Source organism: Triplophysa dalaica, chromosome 14 (genome assembly GCF_015846415.1).
Source record: "Triplophysa dalaica isolate WHDGS20190420 chromosome 14, ASM1584641v1, whole genome shotgun sequence".
Classification (NCBI taxonomy): domain Eukaryota; kingdom Metazoa; phylum Chordata; class Actinopteri; order Cypriniformes; family Nemacheilidae; genus Triplophysa; species Triplophysa dalaica.
The window spans coordinates 92,604-112,500 of record NC_079555.1 but is presented as its reverse complement, the minus strand read 5'-3'; the positions used below and the strand labels follow the sequence as shown (position 1 = coordinate 112,500).

Genomic DNA, 19,897 nt, shown 5'->3' with positions numbered 1-19,897 from the left:
GGTACACTTTGTTGTGTTATGAGGGTTTATTTGGTGTTGTGTTGATCCCCGGGGCTGCAGACGTGTGTTTCCATGCATGAGTGTCAGGAGAGAGAGCCGATGTGTGATTTTGTGTGTGTGCATGAGTGTGAATGTTTGTGTCTCTTCTCTCTCTCTCTCTCTGAGGAAGGTTTGCCCCTCTGTATCTGTAACACTGATGTCTGTCCCTCACAACAATGTCATCCAGCTTCCTGTTATTCACTTCAGTGTGTGTGTGTGTGTGTGTGTGCGTGTGTTTGTGTGTGTGTGTGTGTGTGTGTGTGTGCGTGTGTGTGATCCATCGGGCGGATACAGTTAACAGACAGGATGCAGTGTGTGTGTGTGTGTATGTGTAAGACAGTATGTGTGTGTGTGTGTGTGTCAGACAGTGAGTTAGTGTGTGTGTGTCAGACAGTGAGTTTGTGTTTGTGTGTGTGTGTGTGTGTGTGTATGTGTAAGACAGTATGTGTGTGTGTGTGTGTGTGTGTGTGTGTGTGTGTGTGTGTGTGTGTGTGTCAGACAGTGAGTTTGTGTCAGACAGTGAGTTTGTGTGTGTGTGTGTGTCAGACAGTGAGTTTGTGTGTGTGTGTGTGTGTGTCAGACAGTGAGTGTGTGTGTGTCAGACAGTGAGTTTGTGTGTGTGTGTGTGTGTGTCAGACAGTGAGTTTGTGTGTGTGTGTGTATGTGTAAGACAGTATGTGTGTGTGTGTGTGTGTGTGTCAGACAGTGAGTTTGTGTTTGTGTATCAGACAGTGAGTTTGTGTGTCAGACAGTGAGTTTGTGTGTGTGTCAGACAGTGAGTTTGTGTGTCAGACAGTGAGTTTGTGTGTGTGTGTGTGTGTGTGTGTGTGTGTGTCAGACATTGAGTTTGTGTGTGTGTGTGTGTGTGTGTGTGTCAGACAGTGAGTTTGTGTGTGTGTGTGTGTGTGTGTGTGTGTCAGACAGTGAGTTTGTGTGTGTGTGTGTGTGTCAGACAGTGAGTTTGTGTGTGTGTGTGTGTGTGTGTGTCAGACAGTGAGTTTGTGTGTGTGTGTCAGACAGTGAGTTTGTGTGTGTGTGTGTGTGTGTGTCAGACAGTGAGTTTGTGTGTGTGTGTGTGTGTGTGTGTGTGTCAGACAGTGAGTTTGTGTGTGTGTGTGTGTGTGTGTGTGTGTCAGACAGTGAGTTTGTGTCTGCTCATGTCACATGTTTCTCATTGAGTTCAGTGAATGTGTGATTTGAAGAGCTGCTGATGTGGTGAAATGAACCCATCATGTGTTCACAGTTGAATGAATGAAGTTAAACTTCAAGTTCTTTCTATTAGATAACAGAGATTTGAATTCTGTAAGATGGTGGAAAGCTTATAGAGCTTCACTAATCTCATTATCTCATGAAAAAAAGGCCACAGTCTCTGTCCACACACACACACACACACACACACATTCCTCTGTGTACATTCATTGTGTTTTGATTCTATCAGTATGAAAATGAGAATTAATGATAATACAGTTGAAAGAAAAAGTATGTGAACCCTTTGGGCTTACTTGGATTTCTTCATAAATTGGTCATAAAATGTGTTCTGATCTTCATCTAAGTCACAACAATAGAGAAACACAGTCTGCTTAAACTAATACCGCACAAACATTATACGTTTTCATGTTTTTATTGAACACAACATGTAAACATTCATAGTGCAGGGTGGAAAAGTATGTGAACCTTTGGGTTTAATAACTGGTTGACCCTCCTTTGGCAGCAAAACCTCAACCAAACGTTTCCTATAGTTGCGGATCAGACCTGCACAACGGTCAGGAGAAATTCTGGACCATTCCTCTTTACAAAAGTGTTTCAGTTCAGCAATATTCTTGGGATGTCTGGTGTGAATCACTCTCTTGAGGTCATGCCACAGCATCTCAATCAGGTTGAGGTCAGGACTCTGACTGGGCCACTCCAGAAGGCGTATTTTCTTCTGTTGAAGCCATTCTGTTGTTGATTTACTTCTATGCTTTGGGTCGTTGTCCTGTTGCATCGTCCATCCTCTGTTAAGCTTCAGTTGGCGGACAGATGGTCTTAAGTGTTCCTGCAAAATGTCTTGATAAACTTTGGAATTCATTTTTCCATCGATGACAGTAATCCGTCCAGGGCCTGAGGCAGCAAAGCAGCCCCAAACCATGATGCCCCCTCCACCATATTTCACAGTTGGGATGAGGTTTTGATGTTGGTGTGCTGTGCCTTTTGTTCTCCACACATAGCGTTGTGTGTTCTTTCCAAACAACTCAATTTTGGTTTCATCTGTCCACAGAATGTTTTGCCAGTAGTGCTGTGGAACATCCAGGTGCTCTTTTGCAAACTTCAAACGTGCTGCAATGTTTTTTTTGGACAGCAGTGGCTTCCTCCGTGGTGTCCTCCCATGAAGTCCATTCTTGTTTAATGTTTTCCTTATTGTAGATTTGTCAACAAAAATGTTAGCATGTGCCAGAGATTTCTGTAAGTGTTTAGCTGACAGTCTAGGATTCTTCTTCACCTCATTGAGCATTCTGCGCTGTGCTCTTGCAGTCATCTTTACAGGACGACCACACCTAGGGAGTGTAGCAACAGTGCTGAACTTTCTCCATTTGTAGACAATCTGTCTTACCGTGGACACATGGACATCAAGGCTTTTAGATATACTTCTGTAGCCCTTTCCAGCTTTATGTAAGTAAACAATTCTTGATCGTAGGTCTTCTGAGAGCTCTTTTGTGCAAGGCATGGTTCACATCAGACAACGCTTCTTCAGAACAGCCATCTCAAAACCGGTGTGTGTTTTTTATTGGACAGGCCAGCTTTAATCAACACATACAATCTCATCACATTGATTGGACCCCAGGTTGGCTGACTCCTGGCTCCAATTAGCTCTTGGAGAAGTCATTAGCCTAGGGTTTCACATACTTTTTCCACCCTGCACTATGAATGTTTACATGTTGTGTTCAATAAAAACATGAAAACGTATAATGTTTGTGCAGTATTAGTTTAAGCAGACTGTGTTTCTCTATTGTTGTGACTTAGATGAAGATCAGAACACATTTTATGACCAATTTATGAAGAAATCCAAGTAAGCCCAAAGGGTTCACATACTTTTTCTTTCAACTGTAAATGCATTGATTCTAGAGGTATACAGAGGTGACCAATTACAGACTAATAACAATCTAACAACAACCAGTGATGTTAATAGAAAAAGCAGCACTACTGTGGCTCCAAAAGCTTGTGCGGCTCAGCTGCGGCACGTGCGGCTCATCGGTGGGTCGGCTGCGGCTCATCGGGGTCTCTGCTGGGGCTCAAATGAGGCTTGTGCCGCCCACAAATCTCACAACTTGTTGTGTTTAAGTTAGGGGTGCTCCTATCAGGGTTTTTTTAGCCGATCACCGATCCTCGATCACTGAAAGCTGTATTGGCCGATACCGATACCGATACCGATCACCGATTATAGGAACTATTTGAAGCTTTCTGAGTACCAAAAGAGAAAGTGTCATGAATTAACTAATGAATATTAGTAAGTTACATATTTGGTAACACTTTCCTTGAAGCATTTATGTATAATGCATTATAAAGAGTTATTAAAAGGTAAAATGCATTATTAATATTCATAATGTGTGTTGTAATGCATTATATGTAGTTGTAAATAATTATAACCAATTTAAAATGTGTCGTGTTACAATAAATTGCTTAGTGTTATAATGTATTAACTGTAATAACAATTATCTATTAGAAATTACAATGCATTAAAATGTGCATCACACTGCTTGAAAAATACTTTTACAATAAATTAAACATACATGCTTCAAGGAAAGTGTTACCACATATTTTCATAAAACATAGCAGCATGTGACATGAGTCCCAGAAACCCTTTGTCTTCCACAATATAAAGTGGCCGTGATCAAAGCAAATTTATTACATTATTTTATCTGATAATCTGATATTTCTTTATGCTTCTTACTGTGCTTGCAGTAGGGTTGATGCTTTTAAAAATGTCTCTGTTACTGACAGCTGAGGAGAGGTTGTGCTAGACTTAGACTTTTCATTTATTTTCAATGTTTCTGTTGTCGGACATAAAATAATAATCTAATTACAAGCAAATGTTTATGTTCTTATGTCCATACAATAACAATGACAGGTGCCTGTAAAAGGTGTTTTGTACTCACAAGAAAGCTGTGGTTTGGTCATATGTGACCCTGGATCACGAAACCTTAAGGAGCACGGGAATATTTTAGTTATAGTCGAAAATACATTGTATGGGTCAAAATGATCGAATTTTCTCATGTTCCATTAAGATATTTTGTAAATTCAATATACTAAATATATCAAAACTTTATTTTTGTGAGTGGATGGCCATTAACAGGGCCTTTTATTAACAACTTCAAAGGCAATTTTCTCAATATTTTGAATATTTTGCACCCTAAGATTCCAGAGTTGTAAACGGGTATATCTCCGCCAGATATGATCATATCATGACAACTTATACATCAATAGAAAGCTTAATTATTCAGCTTTCAAATTATGTAAAAATCTTATTTTCCAAAAATGTACCAATAAGACTTCTTTTGTTGTCCGGTTTCACATATATGTGCTGCTTCACTGAACAGAGAAAACGCAGTTAGAGATATTTTTCCACTCACTGAAAGCTATTATTAATACAAAAAGACGCTATTTTATGAAGTAAAAACTCTGTAAAGACGGCACCACATCGCGCCTGTGTGTATGCGGGGAGTGATGGATGCATCTCGAGTCTCTGTTGACCACATGCGCGTTTAGCAAAACTGAGCAGACATTTGAGAGTAAGATCATGAATAGAAACACACGTCCCTTCGCGATAGTCTACCTCCTTCCGCTCACAATCACGTTCATTCACGATCACGTTCTAATGACACGAAATGATAAAAAGGGGAATTACAAATCGCCTTTACTGTAGTCCGTCAAAATGACGATTGCCTTCAGATATTTCTATCACTGGTAGAACAAATGAATCTTCGGTTGACGCGATCTCTGCATCTGAGTTGCGCTCGAGCTGCTGAACTGCCCGCTCACTCTGCGCGAGGCTAACTTTGAAAACTACTCGCACTCCTTTACGTGACTAACCCACAAATGTCTAAAGAGGTTGTTGGTGTAAAAATGTTTTGGGTGCTTCTCGCATCGTGGAATTCACATAGTACACACGCATCAGATTGATAAAGCATTGTCTATTTCACACACCTTGTAGAATTGCCAGACCGGTGAAGCCATTTTCATATCGCGTAAAATAAATGTCTCGTCAATTTTGCGTCATCTGATCGGCTTTCTGGATCGGCCTTTTAGAGACCGCCGATCATACTTCCCAAAGTGATTATCGGCCGATTATGATCGGCGACCGATCAATCGGAGCACCTCTAGTTTAAGTTATAACTTTAAACTCACACATGCAGTAACAGCTCATTATTCTTCACGTGTGTGTGTGTGTGTGTGTGTAGTGATCATTTGGGAGGTTGTCTCTATGGTAACTGGACATGCTGGAATATTTATCTTTTCAGAAGTTCATTTATTAGTTCTTTTTCTTTTTGAGAGATTTTCAGTCAAGAGTTAGATTGAATCATGCAGCAGCACTGAGGTTTACTTTTACTGTCATTTCAGAAGAGCTTAACAGAGCTGCAGTTTGGACCAATGAAGCTCTATGAAGATCAGCTACAGGTACTGACTGACATACATGTACACATGTAACATGTTTACACCAATCCATTAGTGAGAACATCACGTAATGAAGAGATGTGTTTGTGTAGTTTTGTGTGGTCCATAATCACACACTCTCAGCTCTGTGTGTGTGTGTTCTATATTCAGATATTTTCATTAATTCTTTGAGCTAAATTTACAGAGGTTGGATGAATCTGACCTCACTCATGTGTTCTCCTGAGAAACTTTATTATTAGCTCCAAAGCTGAAGTTCTGTCTGTCACGGGTATGTGAGTGTATCCAAAAAACACAAGAGGAAGTCCGATCCAAAGGGGTTCTTTAATATATCCAATAGAGACTCAAGAATCAACACAATGAAACCCAATTAATAACCGATGAAGAACTAAACAGAACAGAGGGTTTGAATAACACGACGAATGAGTGACTGAAGTGAACACAGCTGAACTGAAGGAGTAATCTACACAAACAAGTGATGAACCACAATTAACACCAATGACAAAACCAAACAAACTTAACCCACTATAACTGTGACAGTGTCATAGAAGAGCTTTGTGTGTGTGTGTGTGTGTGTGTGTGCGCGTGTGTACATCTGAAGACACGCTGCACATCATATTATTCTCTTCACAAACATCTTGTGAGTGAAGCGTCTGTTGAATGGATGTCATATATTTGAGGTGAAAAGTAGATTAGTGTCGTCTTGTTGAAAGTGAGACAAAAGATATTTCCTTTTCCTGTTTTTCTCCTCACCGCTGATGTCATGACGTCCAGCATAAGCATTACAAATAGGGCTGTCGAACGAACGATCTAATCAATAACAAGGTTTCTTGAATTAATTTCGATTAATCAAAATACTAAATATGATTGAAAAATTCACGTTTTCTGAGTAGCCTACTGTTCTCAGAACAGAAAGATAAATGAAAGGAAGCGGATATCACATTTGTCTCTTCTTTTTTATTATTGACTAATCCAAAAAAATATTTAATTCTAAACAGTTTTGGCAATTTAGGCCATTGCTCTTAGCAAATACAGAATAGGTGAATGGAACGTTTTTCTTTTCGAGAAAATCTATTTTTTTCTTCAATTTTCCACTTGTGTTCCGCAATTTGAAACTGTTAAGCACATATCTCAACAAAGTGACTCTCTTCTGTTTTCATTAAGGTTAAACCAAACAACATTAGTTTCCAGGTTTTAGTGATGTGATGCGCCATCACATCCAGATAATTGTTGTTACTAATGGAGGTCCAGTGGTCTACTGTCAAAGCAACATATTCCGCTGAAGCCAAATCCTCTTCCTTCGTTTTCTTTTTAGCGTCAATTGATTTTAGTCATCACTGTGCTATGGAGACAAAATAGGGTCATATATATTTGCAACAGAATTTTTTTTTTATCTTCGCAAGTAAAACTTAAGAATCTGCAAAAGAAAAGTAAAGCACAGAGAGAAAAAATCAAGTTTAGCGAAGTAAAAATTCAGCAGCAATCCGCTTTTCAGCCAATCGCTCCCTTGCGACACAGTTTTTTCTTTGCTCTTCACTTTACTTTGCGCCTCGCTTTGTGTCCCTGATTTGACGTGGGGGAGGAGACAAGAGATTGGGGCGTGTACAAGCGACCTGAACCTGCCTCCCCTTACGTTACGCCATCAGCGTAAACTGCTTTGCAGACTGACTTGGCCACACATACTCCGTGTGCAGTGTGTGTGCGGTCCGCATTTTTTTTACGCGCACATGTTAACGGATTAGATCATTCACACAGCGCGCTTATGCAGTGCGGCATGTCCGTTGCAGATGCGTTGCGTTAGTGCAGCGATCGTTTACACATCGAGTCTATTTTTGCGGTACAGCAGCACACGTATCATGCCCAAAATGAACACGAATGGTTATAGGAATGCAATAATTTCACCAAAAATGCATACAAATTAAGTTTACTACCTTTTTTTATTTTACATTTTTTAGGCTATAAAAACAAAACAAGAATTGTAAAAACAATAAATCGGATTAAAATGTTTTTTCGTACAAACATCCTACAGTGTTTATATTTAATGGGGAAGCTGCATGCAGATAGTGACAATCAGGTGACAAGCATGTGGTAATATGATCAATGTTGACTTCTGCACTGGTTCATAGAGTGAAGTGAACCCAAAGTCTGCACCTCGTTCTTCTCCGCAACCTTCTTAACAACAGATAAACACGATAGCCTTTCTTTTATCAACAACTTGCACTAAACAAAAGAAAGAATCATAATGACGAAAAAGTTTTTTATACAAACAAACATACAACGGCGCATGACGGGTCTGTACTGCATACGTGTTTATGTGTGGCCCAGGCGTCAGTCTGCAAAGCAGTTTACACTGATGGCGTAACGTAAGGGGAGGCAGGTTCAGGTCGCTTGTACACCCCCCAATCTCTTGTCTCCTCCCCCACGTCAAATCAGGGACACAAAGCGAGGCGTAAAGAAAAGTGAAGTTCAAAGAAAAAACTGTGTCGCAAGGGAGCGATTGGCTGAAATGCGGATTTAAAGGAGCGATGCAAAGGAAAAGATGTGTTGCAAAATTATTGCTGCTGAATTTTTACTTTGCTAAACTTGATTTTTTCTCTCTGTGCTTTACTTTTCTTTTGCAGATTCTTAAGTTTTACTTGCGAAGATATATTTTTTGCTTAATACCCTATTTTTTTTGCAAAACTTATGTTTTCTTTGCAAATTTTTTTTTCTGTTGCAAATATATATGACCCTATTTTGTCTCCATACTGTGCCTCTCGACGGTAGTGTATAAAATGCGTCTAAAGTTGCCGCTTTCAAAACTTCTGAGAGGCCCATGTCCTCGACAATATTAATCAGTTTACAGTTCTTGACCATCCAGATGGCCAACGGGTTCTTCCGACACCTCCATCTCGCTCGTGTCACCCATAACGTTAACGCAATGAGGAATGAACGCGGCAGGGTTGAATTGTGGGTAAAACATGGCGGGAATGCGTTAATAAAATTATCGCTGTTAATTCCATAAATGAATCATCTTGCGTTAACGCGTTGATTTGGCTAATTACAAAATAAAAAATTAGCGATTCTGCCGTTTATGTTTGGAGTGAGGGAGGGATGTGAAGTAGCTTTAGAAGCGTGATGGACACAGATCAGTTGCGTGTATCTTGTATGTTTTCTGCATGATGTCAGCGTGTTGATCCAGGAGATCATGAGTGGGAATATTGAGCGTCACAGAGGTGTTGGGTCTCTGTGAAGGTGTGAGGTTCTGACGACTGACACTTTTCCACCTGTCCGTGATGTGTTTGTGTCTTTAGGTACTGTTAGTGTTTGCCAAAGACGATGCTCAGAGTAACGGCTTCTGCTGGGCGTGCGAGCGGGCCGGGTTCAGGTGTAACATAGCTCGAACACCAGAAGCGGCGCTGGAGAGTTTCCTGGAGAAGAACCATGATCTGATTCTTATCGATCACAGACATTCCAGACATTTTGATGGTGAAGCTCTCTGTCGGTACGTTCCTCTCTGAACCATTACTGTCCGATCAAAAGAATTGAATAGATGAACGACTGTTTGGATGTCATGTGAGTCCAGCTTCTAAAAGTTGATCAGATAAATTTACTTTCATATCAATAAAGAGGATTTCCAACAGAAATGAAGGCTTCATCAGACCTTACTGTGTTTGTTTGTTTATATCCTGGATGACATCACAGGACCATAAACACTCTAGAGCACGCGTGTGTATGTGTGTTCTCATATTGTGTGAACTTTCTCTCTCAGTTCAATCCGAGCCATGAGCTGCTCTCTGAACACTGTGATCGTGGCGGTTGTGAAAAGGTTTGTGCACACACACACACACACACACACACACACACACACACACACAAACACACACGAGGTCTTGTGTAGATGTAGATTAGATGTTCAAATATCATGTCATTTAAAAAAATCCTAATAATGAATGTTTTATGTTGAAGGCCGGATCGTGAAGAATCCACTGTGATGCCCCTGATATCAGCTGGATTTAACCGGGTGAGTGTGTGTCTGTGCCACTAAAGAAATGAAACACAGATCCATTACAACAGTAGACATGTTGCTGTGCTGGTGTGTGATGTGTTTGTGTGTTACTGTCACTCAGAGATTTATAGAAAACTCCAACATGATGACCTGTTACAATGAACTCATTCAACTCTATCATGGAGAAATACGAGCTCAGATCAAACTCAGGTGAGTCTCGTGTGTGGTTATTACAGGAGGATGGAGTGTTTTGTGTGTTTTATTCGATTGTGTGCGTCCTCAGAGCCTGCAATGCTGTGTTTACTGCACTGGAACAGAGTCAAGAAGCCATCGAGATTAGCAATGAAGATCAACTCATACAGGTACACACATACACATAGGCGCGCGCACACACATTATCTCCATGGGGAGAGTCCATAGGTGTAATGAGTTGTATACTGTACAAACTGTATATTTGATCCCCTAACCCTAAAGATCATAGAAAACCTTTTGCATTTTTAGATTTTCAAAAAATATTGTTCTGTACAATTTATAATCTTTTGTGTCCATGAGGACCTCAATTTTGCTCCCCACAGTGACACGAGTCCTCATGAGTTGGTGTGTATTCAGGTTTAGGTCCTCACCGGGATATATAAACAATGTTGGTTGTTGTGATGTTTGTGAAATCTGTGTAATATTGGGTTAATTCTTCATGCTGACGAACAGAATAATGATGAATATCTGCTGCAGTGTCAGTGATCTGTGTTTGTGTGTCAGTACGTCAATCCAGCGTACGAGTGCATCATGGGCTTTCAGCGTGGAGAACTTTTGAAGGAAAACACAGAAGTGCCTAAGAGTGAGAAAAACAAAGCTGACCTGCTGGAGACCATCAACGCTTGTATCCGCAGAGGAAAAGTGAGTGTGTAATGTAATGTAGGTACGGTGAGTGGAAGGTCAGAGAGTGAAGCTCATGTCATAATGCAGACCACCTCACAACCTTCAGGTGCTCTGTCCAATCCACATCCACCTAAATAATTCAGCTGGGAATTCTGGATAGAAAACAGTGTGACGGTCAGAGACGTTTCAGGTGTGAATAACCTGCATCTGACTTCACATAATACAAAGGTCACACACACACAAACACACACACACACACACACACAAACACAGCTGGAGGAGCGTTTGAAGCTTCGCTCGCTACGCTTTCATCACACAGGGGTTCAACTTTCATTCTGTCTCAGACCTTCTTCTGTATGCTGTTAGATTCTCTCTCTCATCTGTGTGAATGTGCGTGTGTTTGTGTGTGTCTGTGTGTACGTGCGTTTGTGTGTTGCAGGAGTGGCAGGGTGTTTATTACGCCAAAAAGAAGAATGGTGATAGTGTGCAGCAGAATGTGAAGATCACACCAGTGGTCGGTCAGGGAGGGTGAGCGCTCTTGATGTTTTTCTCAACATTTATGATTGTCATGTTACTGTCGCAGTCAAGAGTCACAAAGAGGAACTGTGTGAGATAAACCTAAACACCTCTCTCTCTCTCTCTCTCCTACAGTAAAGTCAGACACTGTGTGTCTGTTAACAGGCCTTTAAATGATAATAACAGGGTAAGAAGATCCAGTTCAGCAAACACACACATGTCATATATGTTATTTGTGCGGCTAAGGTTAATGAAGTGTGTGTGTGTTTTTGTTCTGATCCAGACAGAAAAGTCTTGTGAGAGAGTTCAGGCGGAATCACAGACAGGTATGACCACACAATGTTTGGCTGAACATGCAATAGCAGGACACTACAACACATAATCACACAAGCATGTGTTTGTGTATTCAAACTTGCTGTATGTTTGTTTGTGTACGTGTGGCTTCTTCAATCATGCTATTAAGATTAAGCATACTGTGGCAGAACAGACACAAAACGAACAAGGTTGCAAGTGAAACAGACCCAGTGTAATCCAAATGGTAATACTCGGTACTGCCAATATCCTGAGGGAGTATTAAAGGCAGTTTTCTCCCGGGACGTATGGGACAACGGCACCTGCCAGTACCCCTTGGTGAGATCGATGGTGGATATGGACCGGGCCTTCCCGAAACGGCCTAACAGCTTGTCCACTCAGGGCATGGGGTATCCATCAACTTGGAGACTTTGTATAGTCATCTAAAGTCATAACAGAAGTGGAGAGTGGCGATGGGGCTGGTCCAGGGGCTGCGGGAAGGCTCGATGACCTTGAGCTCCTTCATCCTCTTGATTTCCTCCTCTATAGCCAACCGACGAGCCTCTGGGACCCGGTAAGGGCTCTCTGCCGCACCACTACTCCTGGGTGGGTGCGGATCTCGGATGACTTTTGTCCTTCCGGGCTTCTCGCAGAACACATCCTCAAACTGACAGACAAGGGCCGTGAGATCTGTCTTTTGCACGGGGGACAGCTGTTCTCCGATCCGTACCACTGGTGGTTCCTTCTCCGTGAAGGCAGTCATTCGTGCTTTGGGGGCCACCAATCGTTTCAGGAGATTTATATGGTACAGCTGCTCCACCCGGCGTCGTCCTGGCTGACGGACTCGATAGTTAACCGGCCCGACCTTCTCTACCACGGTGTCTGGTCCCTTCCATAATGCCAGTTACTTGGACGTGACTGAGGATTACAGGATCAGCACCCGGTTTCCCGGGAGTAACTCTCGGGGCTGGGCGGGCCGGTCATACAGGCAGCATTGGGCGCACTGGGCCTCGGCCAGGTATTCCTTTACCAGAGGCATGAACCGATGCGAGTCCTCATTTGCTGTACATGCTCAATGACGTTCCCAATGTTGTTCCCAAGCTTCTCGAGCGACATCCAGGAGCCCCCTGGGTTGGCGTCCGGTGGAGGCTTGGGGTACCTCCCGAATGCCAAAGAGCACGCCTGGCAGCATCAGATCCCAGTCGCACCCGTCCTCTGCCACCACACGTCGGAGCATCCTCTTGAGGGTTTGGTTAAAGCGTTCGACTAGTCCATCTGTCTGGTGATGGTAGGCAACAAACCTTATCCCGCGGATAAGGTTTGGTGCACGACACAGCCAGCTAGCCACGCCCCGGGGTCCTGGGGTGGCGTGTTCCGTTGGCATAGGCTCATCACGGGCAGAGGGAACCACAGGTCTACCTACTGGTCGTGAGATGCCCTGCGACTGCTGCCATGGTGGAGCCACGCTCTGGGATGGGGCCGTCGCTCTGTCTCCCGCGTCCCGGCCAAATCCACCGCTTCTACAAGCTCTCAGTAAGTATATGGATCCATCATGCTTAACGGCTTTTGGAACTATCGTGGTAGGGTGCGTAGCAAGCGGTCTATGACCACCTTCTCGGCGACCTGGGGGGCCGTGGACTCCTCGGGTCTCAACCAGACTTGAGTGAGGCGGGTAAGTTGTGCGGCCTGGGCACGGACTGGCTTGGCGTCCTGGAATGTCCCCTCAGGGAACTGTTGTGCCGCGTTGACCAGTGAAATGCCTACCCGGGCAAGAATTTCCCTTTTTAAGTCAACATAATCCATATTTTCCGGGGCTGGCATGGAAAAGTATGCTCGTTGTGCCTCCCACATCGAGTAAGGCGTTCAGGATCTGTTAGCAGGTGAGTAGATGGGTGAATTCAGCTCGTGCACTGTCCTTCCGGGTGTATGGTGCAATCCGCGAGGGGTCAGTGAATGGTGATGGTTTTCTCCTCTTCTGGGTGTCAGGCATTCGTATCTTTTGAGAAAAGTGGAAAGAATACACAGGGTCAATCACACACATCTCGTATGGAGTCTCTTCTCATCGTTCTCTTTCCTTCTTCCACTTTAATCCCTTCCGGGAACGAGCTGCAGGTGCTGATGACCAGCAGGTGAGCTGGGCGATGTGTCGACTTCAAAATCATCGCGATGTTTGTTAATATCGGGTGTGTTTGACTTCATGCAACATTGCACAGACGATCGATCTGCGGATACGGAGCGGGAGAGAATTCGTCCCAGGACCTGCCAAACAAACATGCACGCGTGCACACAAACACGCACGTAAACACACACACACACACACACAGTCGTGCAACGCACACAAACTAGTGTTGCAGCGACTTCTTTCAACAGGTAAAGCGAGCAGATAAACCATAGCTTTTGTGCTGTAGAAAAAATGTGCATGTGTCCTGAAATTTCATCCTACCCATCAGATTATCCTACCAGGCACGCGCACATCAATATTATGTCATTTTTTGCTCTATAAATTCATCCTACCTGTTGATTTTATACTGCTACGGCAATATGATAGTGTATTTTAGTTGTTTAATCATTCTACATATAGTACAATTTGATAGAGTGTTGCCCTGTAAATTAATCCATTGTTTCTTTTATGCTGGTTGGGTAATCTGACAGGGTATTTACGCTGTAAATTTATTTTATGTGTTTATTTTAAGATGGTAGGACTATCTATCTGACAGGGAATTTTGCATTGTAAAATCATCCTAACGTTACCTGTTTATATTGTTGATCTGGTTAAGATTAAATACATTTTTTAGGTAGGATATATCTGACAGGGTAGGACAATTTGAACACCGTAACAGCCTCGCAAACGTGAGGTTTGCTTTGCCAAGGCAGCTCGTCTTTCTCTTGGTCTGTATCTGTGCAGTGACCGGCAAAAAACAGCAGCACATTCAACTGACCCAACAAAATATTGTTTCTAAACTTGTCACTGAGACTGACTGCCTGGGCATATGAACATAAATGTTCACGCTAAAGCCTACATAGCATGATTACGCGTATTTTCCATTATCAAGAAAAATCATTGAGATTCTTTCATCTGGACGCCTGAATGAGTGTCAGTCATGTGTGTGCTTTGATGTTTGACACGCGTGTGTGCGTGTTTATGTTCACCTGCTTTGTTTGTTGTGTGACAGAAGTTCAGCAGTCCAGCAAATACAAAGACCGTAGGAAAGGTTCTTTGGATGTCCGCTCAACAACCTCTCGAGGAAGTGACGGTAGGAGGAAGCACTGACCCCTGACCCTAAAAGCCTTTACCACTAACCCTTAGACTAAAGCCCCTCAGGATTTTCCTGTGACCTTTGACCTGTCTTTAGGCTGTGTGTGTGTGCAGTATTAAAAGTGTTCTTGTGTTAAACAGGCAGTTCTCAGAGAAGACACTCATCTATGGCCAGAATCCACTCCATGACTATTGAAGCACCCATCACTAAGGTACACAGAGTGTGTGTGTGGCGTGTGTGCGTGAGTTTGTGTGTGTGTGTGTGTGTGCGAGTGTTTGTGTGTGAGCGAATGTGTCAATGTGCGTGTTTGTGAGTGTGCGAGTGTGTGTGTTTGTGAATGTGTGTGAGTGTGCGTATTTGTGAGTGTGTGTGTGTGTGAATATCGTTTGTAATGGACGGGACAGATGACATGTTATGAGGAATAATGTACATCCAGCTGGTGGTTATCGCAGAATAACGTCAGGCTATTTGCACAGTGTAGATAGGTGGTTCTTAAACTTTTTTGTTGTAAGGCCCCCAAATAAAGACTTTTCATCTTAAACTTAAACTTCGAATTGAACCAAAAACATATCCAGTTCCATCATGACACCTCTCGGGGGGTTTAGCAGGAAGTGTACATGACATTTTACTGTATTTGGTTTCATGCCAGAACTTTCTCTGTCATTTATGTCGCTTTTTTTTACGGCACGTGCAGCTCACTTTTGGGGGTTTTTCCACTGGGTACAGTACTTTGTACCTGTTACCTGTTTTTAGTACCACCTCGCTTGTGGTTTGCAAGCGTACTGTACCTGTGTACACACAGATCACTGATTGGCCAGAGAGAATCATGACCAGAGCCATTGGATTTGCAACACATAAATACACATATTAATATATAATTAATATATACTAATATACTTTCCTGTAGCTCAGTGGTAAGAGCATTGCGTTAACAATGCCCTCGTGCGCTGGGCAAACCAAATGATGGGTGTCTGCTCTTTGCTATAAGATTTTTAGCAGTATTTTGTTTTGCTGCCATCCGCCATAGATATGCTGCATTACTCCTGTGATGTGCGTGTGTTGGTTGCGTTCACAATGATGCTGCGGCAGTAGAGGCGGCGCTACCATGAGGATAAGTTTATAATCCCCACCCACCTTGAAGAACTACTAAACTGCCGTTTATACACCATTATACAACGCTGGAACATCAGTTATTTTTTTCTGATGTTTGATTGCATAAAATATTTGATCAATTTCTATATTTCATAAAATGCCACAAAATGTGTGGCCTCCCTGGATCCGTCTTGGGCCCCAGTTTGAGAACAGCTGGCGTGGAGTGAATTCTTGAGCACATTTAACACACTGATGTGTACTCCTGCTGCACGCCTCACGTGGTGATGTGATGATCCTGGAATGGTTATAGAAGTGTTTAAGGGTGAGGTGTATGTGTGTGTAGGTGATAAACATCATTAATGCGGCTCAAGAGAGCAGCCCGATGCCTGTGGCCGAGGCTCTGGATCGTGTGCTGGAAATCCTGCGGACCACAGAGTTATACTCACCTCAACTCGGTACTAAAGAAGAAGACCCTCACACCAGTGATCTAGTGGGAGGTCTCATGACCGTAAGTGTCACACAGACTCTTTACACACAACATCAACGTGTGACACGTGCACACTAGAGTAATTAACGTCTCATCTGACCGTGTGTCTGCAGGACGGACTGCGCAGATCATCAGGAAATGAGTACATCTTAGCCACCAAACGTGAGTTCAGATCAGATCTGAAAACACCCTCTCTCTCTCTCGCTCTTGCTGACCTTTGACTCTGATGTTCACATACACGTCATGTTTCAGCACTGCATCACATGCCGAGTCACCTGACCACACCACTGTCACTCAATGATATCCCAGCATGCATCGCGCAGACGATGGAGAATGAAGACTCATGGGACTTTGATATTTTTAACCTGGAGTCAGCCACCATTAAACGGTACTCACACAGACACACAGACACACACACAGGAGTAAAGACAAAAAAAGACTTGAGATGAAGCGTTCGGGTCCGTGTCTCTGTTCTTCAGGCCATTAACCTTTCTGGGCTTAAAGATCTTCTCACGGTTTGGCGTTTGTGAGTTTCTCAACTGTCCGGAGACGACGCTTCGCTCGTGGCTGCAGGTCATTGAAGCCAACTATCACTCCAGTAACTCCTACCACAACTCCACACATGCAGCAGACGTGCTGCACGCCACTGCATACTTCCTGCGCAAGGAGCGTGTGAAGGTGAGCATGCAGACGTGTGATCCTCAGACCTCCCGTAATGTGGCTGCAGAAATCATGCGTTGGCTTCGTCTCGTCCTCAGCAAAGTCTGGACCCCATAGATGAGGTGGCATCTCTCATCGCTGCCACTGTCCATGACGTTGATCATCCGGGGAGGACGAACTCCTTCCTGTGTAATGCAGGAAGTGAGCTGGCTGTACTGTACAACGACACGGCCGTGCTGGAGAGTCACCATGCTGCCCTCGCCTTTCAGATCACCACCAGAGACGAGAAGTGCAACATCTTCAGGAACATGGAGAGGTACACACACACACACACACAACTAGCCTGAAACTATCTCTAATGTACCTTTGCAATTTGAATCATTTAATTCCATCATTCTTCAAGATAGATGTACATTTGAATAGAATCACAGTGTTGTTGTGTCACAGGAATGAATACCGGACACTTCGGCAGGCTGTTATTGACATGGTCCTCGCCACTGAGATGACAAAACACTTTGAACACGTAAACAAATTTGTCAATAGCATCAACAAACCGCTGGCTGCTCTGGAGGAGAGCGGGGTAAGAAACGCTTGTGCATGTGTGATTTAAAGTTTCTACAGCACTTCACAGGCAGGATTGTTGAAAAGGATCTAGAAACGTGATTATGCTTCTCTCGGTCTATCTGGTGTCAGGGCAATGATGAGGAGGAGTCGGCCAAGGGCATCCTGATGGTTCCAGAAAACCGTATTCTGGTGAAGCGAATGTTGATCAAATGTGCTGATATCTCAAACCCCTGCAGACCGCTGGAGCTGTGCATCGAATGGGCTGGACGCATATCAGAGGAGTATTTTGCACAGGTGACGTGTGTGTGTGTGTGTTTGTGTACCCATAACTCTTGACATCAAGACAATTACCAGCTGTAATGTGTCCGTGTGTGCAGACGGATGAGGAGAAGCAGCAGGGTTTGCCGGTGGTGATGCCAGTGTTTGATAGAAACACCTGCAGCGTTCCCAAATCCCAAATCTCCTTCATCGATTACTTCATCACGGATATGTTTGATGCTTGGGACGGTAAATCTTACACGCCTGCTTCATCAGCCATTGCGTTTGCGTTCAACACTATTATCAGGGTGTGAGATGATGATGTTTTGTGTCTGTAGCGTTTGCTGATCTGCCCAATCTGATGCAGCACCTGGACAACAACTTCAAATACTGGAAGAGTCTGGACGAGCAGAAACTGCGCAGCCTGCGACCGCCTCCTGAATGACACCCGTGAAGAACACTAGCCATCAGCTCTGTTCGTTCGCTTTCGTTACACACGGGCATGTCTGCGGAACGCTATTTATTTTGATTTCTGTCATAAATCAAGCGGAGAATCATGTTAGATTATAAATACTGAAACGAGAGTATAAACACCAAAGTGATTAACAGAAATGATCTGTATTTTCAGATTTAGAGACATGAACACATTTTATTTTCTTATCGACTGAAGCCGTTGAAATCTTCCTGTTGTATATAGACTTAAGTGATGCGACGGTCCCGTGATGACGCTGTTCCCCGTCAGCGTAAATCTGTGAAAATATTGGGACGTTTTTCTATATTGTCGATCTACTGACGAGACCGCTGCCTTATTTTCTACGGTAACGTTATATTTATACAGCTCGGCACTCCGGTGACCTGCGACGGACATCTGCAGTTTTTAACACGCTCACGTTGTATGAAGTAAATATCAATATTTTTATAGGTAATGTATTTTACACTGGACCGATGTCAAGTGGAAGTGGACACATCCGAGATCACGCTCGTCCTTTTATTTGACGTGTTCTGAGACATTTGCTCCATGACCCTGAAGAGAGTTTCATTATTCACACTCACTTGTTGTGTATTTGGGAGCGCACATGTTCACGCCACCACCATCATAAAGTTTAATATATGACAACTACGAGTGTTTGCATTATTCCCCACGTGAAATGTTTCAAGATTTCTTTCAAGATTTGAAATGCTGTGAATGGGTTAGTCAAGTCAGACACATTTCTCCCCAAAAGTGAACCCATCTTTAGATAGTAAAGAGATTCTGCTCACACTTTATTCTACAGTGCCTGTGTTACAGTGTCATTTAAGTACTGAATAATAAACATGAACTACATGTATTTACTAGAGGATTATGGGTTGATGTGGGGTTAGTTACATGTAGTTATGAATAAATGATGGTAAATACATTTAATATGTGTCACAAGTAAACTGTAAAACAAAGTGTAACTGACAGATTACGTCTGTGTTATGTTTTCTGTACTTTTATAGCATGACCTTAAATGTGTCTGTTAATTTTTTTTAAATGTAATTTATTTGATTTAGGGTTGAAATAATAATCCAGACCGATGGTTCAGGAGTCGGTCGGTCCGTAATATTTAGTGTGTCTCACTCATTCAGATGTTTTTACTCTAGCACTTTACAGTTTCAGAGTCCAGTGTCTGTGGTGGATGTTGCCTTGGTTAGTGATGTCATTACCAAAGAAGTCAATGAAACCCTCACTGAAGTTTCTCCTCACTGTGGTAGAAAGGGGCCGCTGCAGTGCATTCTGGGACTTTACTGTTAGAGTCCACCTCACTGTCCTGTCCTCGTTACAATAAAGCTTCTTCAGTGGATCTTTGTAAGAACAGCAGACATCTCTTGGTTCTTCAGAGCAGCGGTCCTGTAAATAAAGAAGAGAACGTGCATGATCTCATAAAAACTTTATTTCTGGTGTAGCGGCGGCCGTGAGTTTGTCACTGTGAGAAATTCTGAACATAATATGAAGTTAGCAGTAATGCTTTAACATAACCAAAAACAAACTATATACTTTCTTTCGGTTATCTTTATTCAGGCCGAATGAATTTAATTTTGCTAAGAGATAATGTTATCATTTATAGCGAGTTAAATGAGAATCTAAGTAAATGTAACATTTGTGTGTTTGATGTGTGAACCTGTTTAATAACATCACAATACTTATGTAATAATAATAGTAATTTATCCAGCGCAACGCGATGTTTGTTCTGACACGGATAT

The 19,897-nt window shown here is 42.8% G+C and overlaps 1 protein-coding gene across 1 annotated transcript in view; it reads left to right on the top strand.

Moving 5' to 3' along the window:
• Positions 1-18,791, top strand: part of pde8a (phosphodiesterase 8A) — a 24,268-nt gene extending 5,477 nt beyond the window's left edge. Inside the window, exons 2-22 of the mRNA XM_056765660.1 lie at positions 5,635-5,691; positions 8,979-9,169; positions 9,437-9,493; positions 9,634-9,688; positions 9,795-9,883; positions 9,957-10,035; positions 10,430-10,567; positions 10,989-11,077; positions 11,201-11,252; positions 11,349-11,391; positions 14,530-14,610; positions 14,754-14,824; positions 16,049-16,213; positions 16,306-16,354; positions 16,445-16,580; positions 16,672-16,870; positions 16,951-17,168; positions 17,300-17,432; positions 17,546-17,710; positions 17,794-17,923; positions 18,013-18,791. Of these exons, the coding sequence (XP_056621638.1) occupies positions 5,635-5,691; positions 8,979-9,169; positions 9,437-9,493; positions 9,634-9,688; positions 9,795-9,883; positions 9,957-10,035; positions 10,430-10,567; positions 10,989-11,077; positions 11,201-11,252; positions 11,349-11,391; positions 14,530-14,610; positions 14,754-14,824; positions 16,049-16,213; positions 16,306-16,354; positions 16,445-16,580; positions 16,672-16,870; positions 16,951-17,168; positions 17,300-17,432; positions 17,546-17,710; positions 17,794-17,923; positions 18,013-18,119 (2,304 nt within the window). The 3' untranslated portion in view covers positions 18,120-18,791. The remainder of the gene's footprint in view (positions 1-5,634; positions 5,692-8,978; positions 9,170-9,436; positions 9,494-9,633; positions 9,689-9,794; positions 9,884-9,956; positions 10,036-10,429; positions 10,568-10,988; positions 11,078-11,200; positions 11,253-11,348; positions 11,392-14,529; positions 14,611-14,753; positions 14,825-16,048; positions 16,214-16,305; positions 16,355-16,444; positions 16,581-16,671; positions 16,871-16,950; positions 17,169-17,299; positions 17,433-17,545; positions 17,711-17,793; positions 17,924-18,012) is intronic.
• The last annotated feature ends 1,106 nt before the right edge of the window (positions 18,792-19,897 follow it).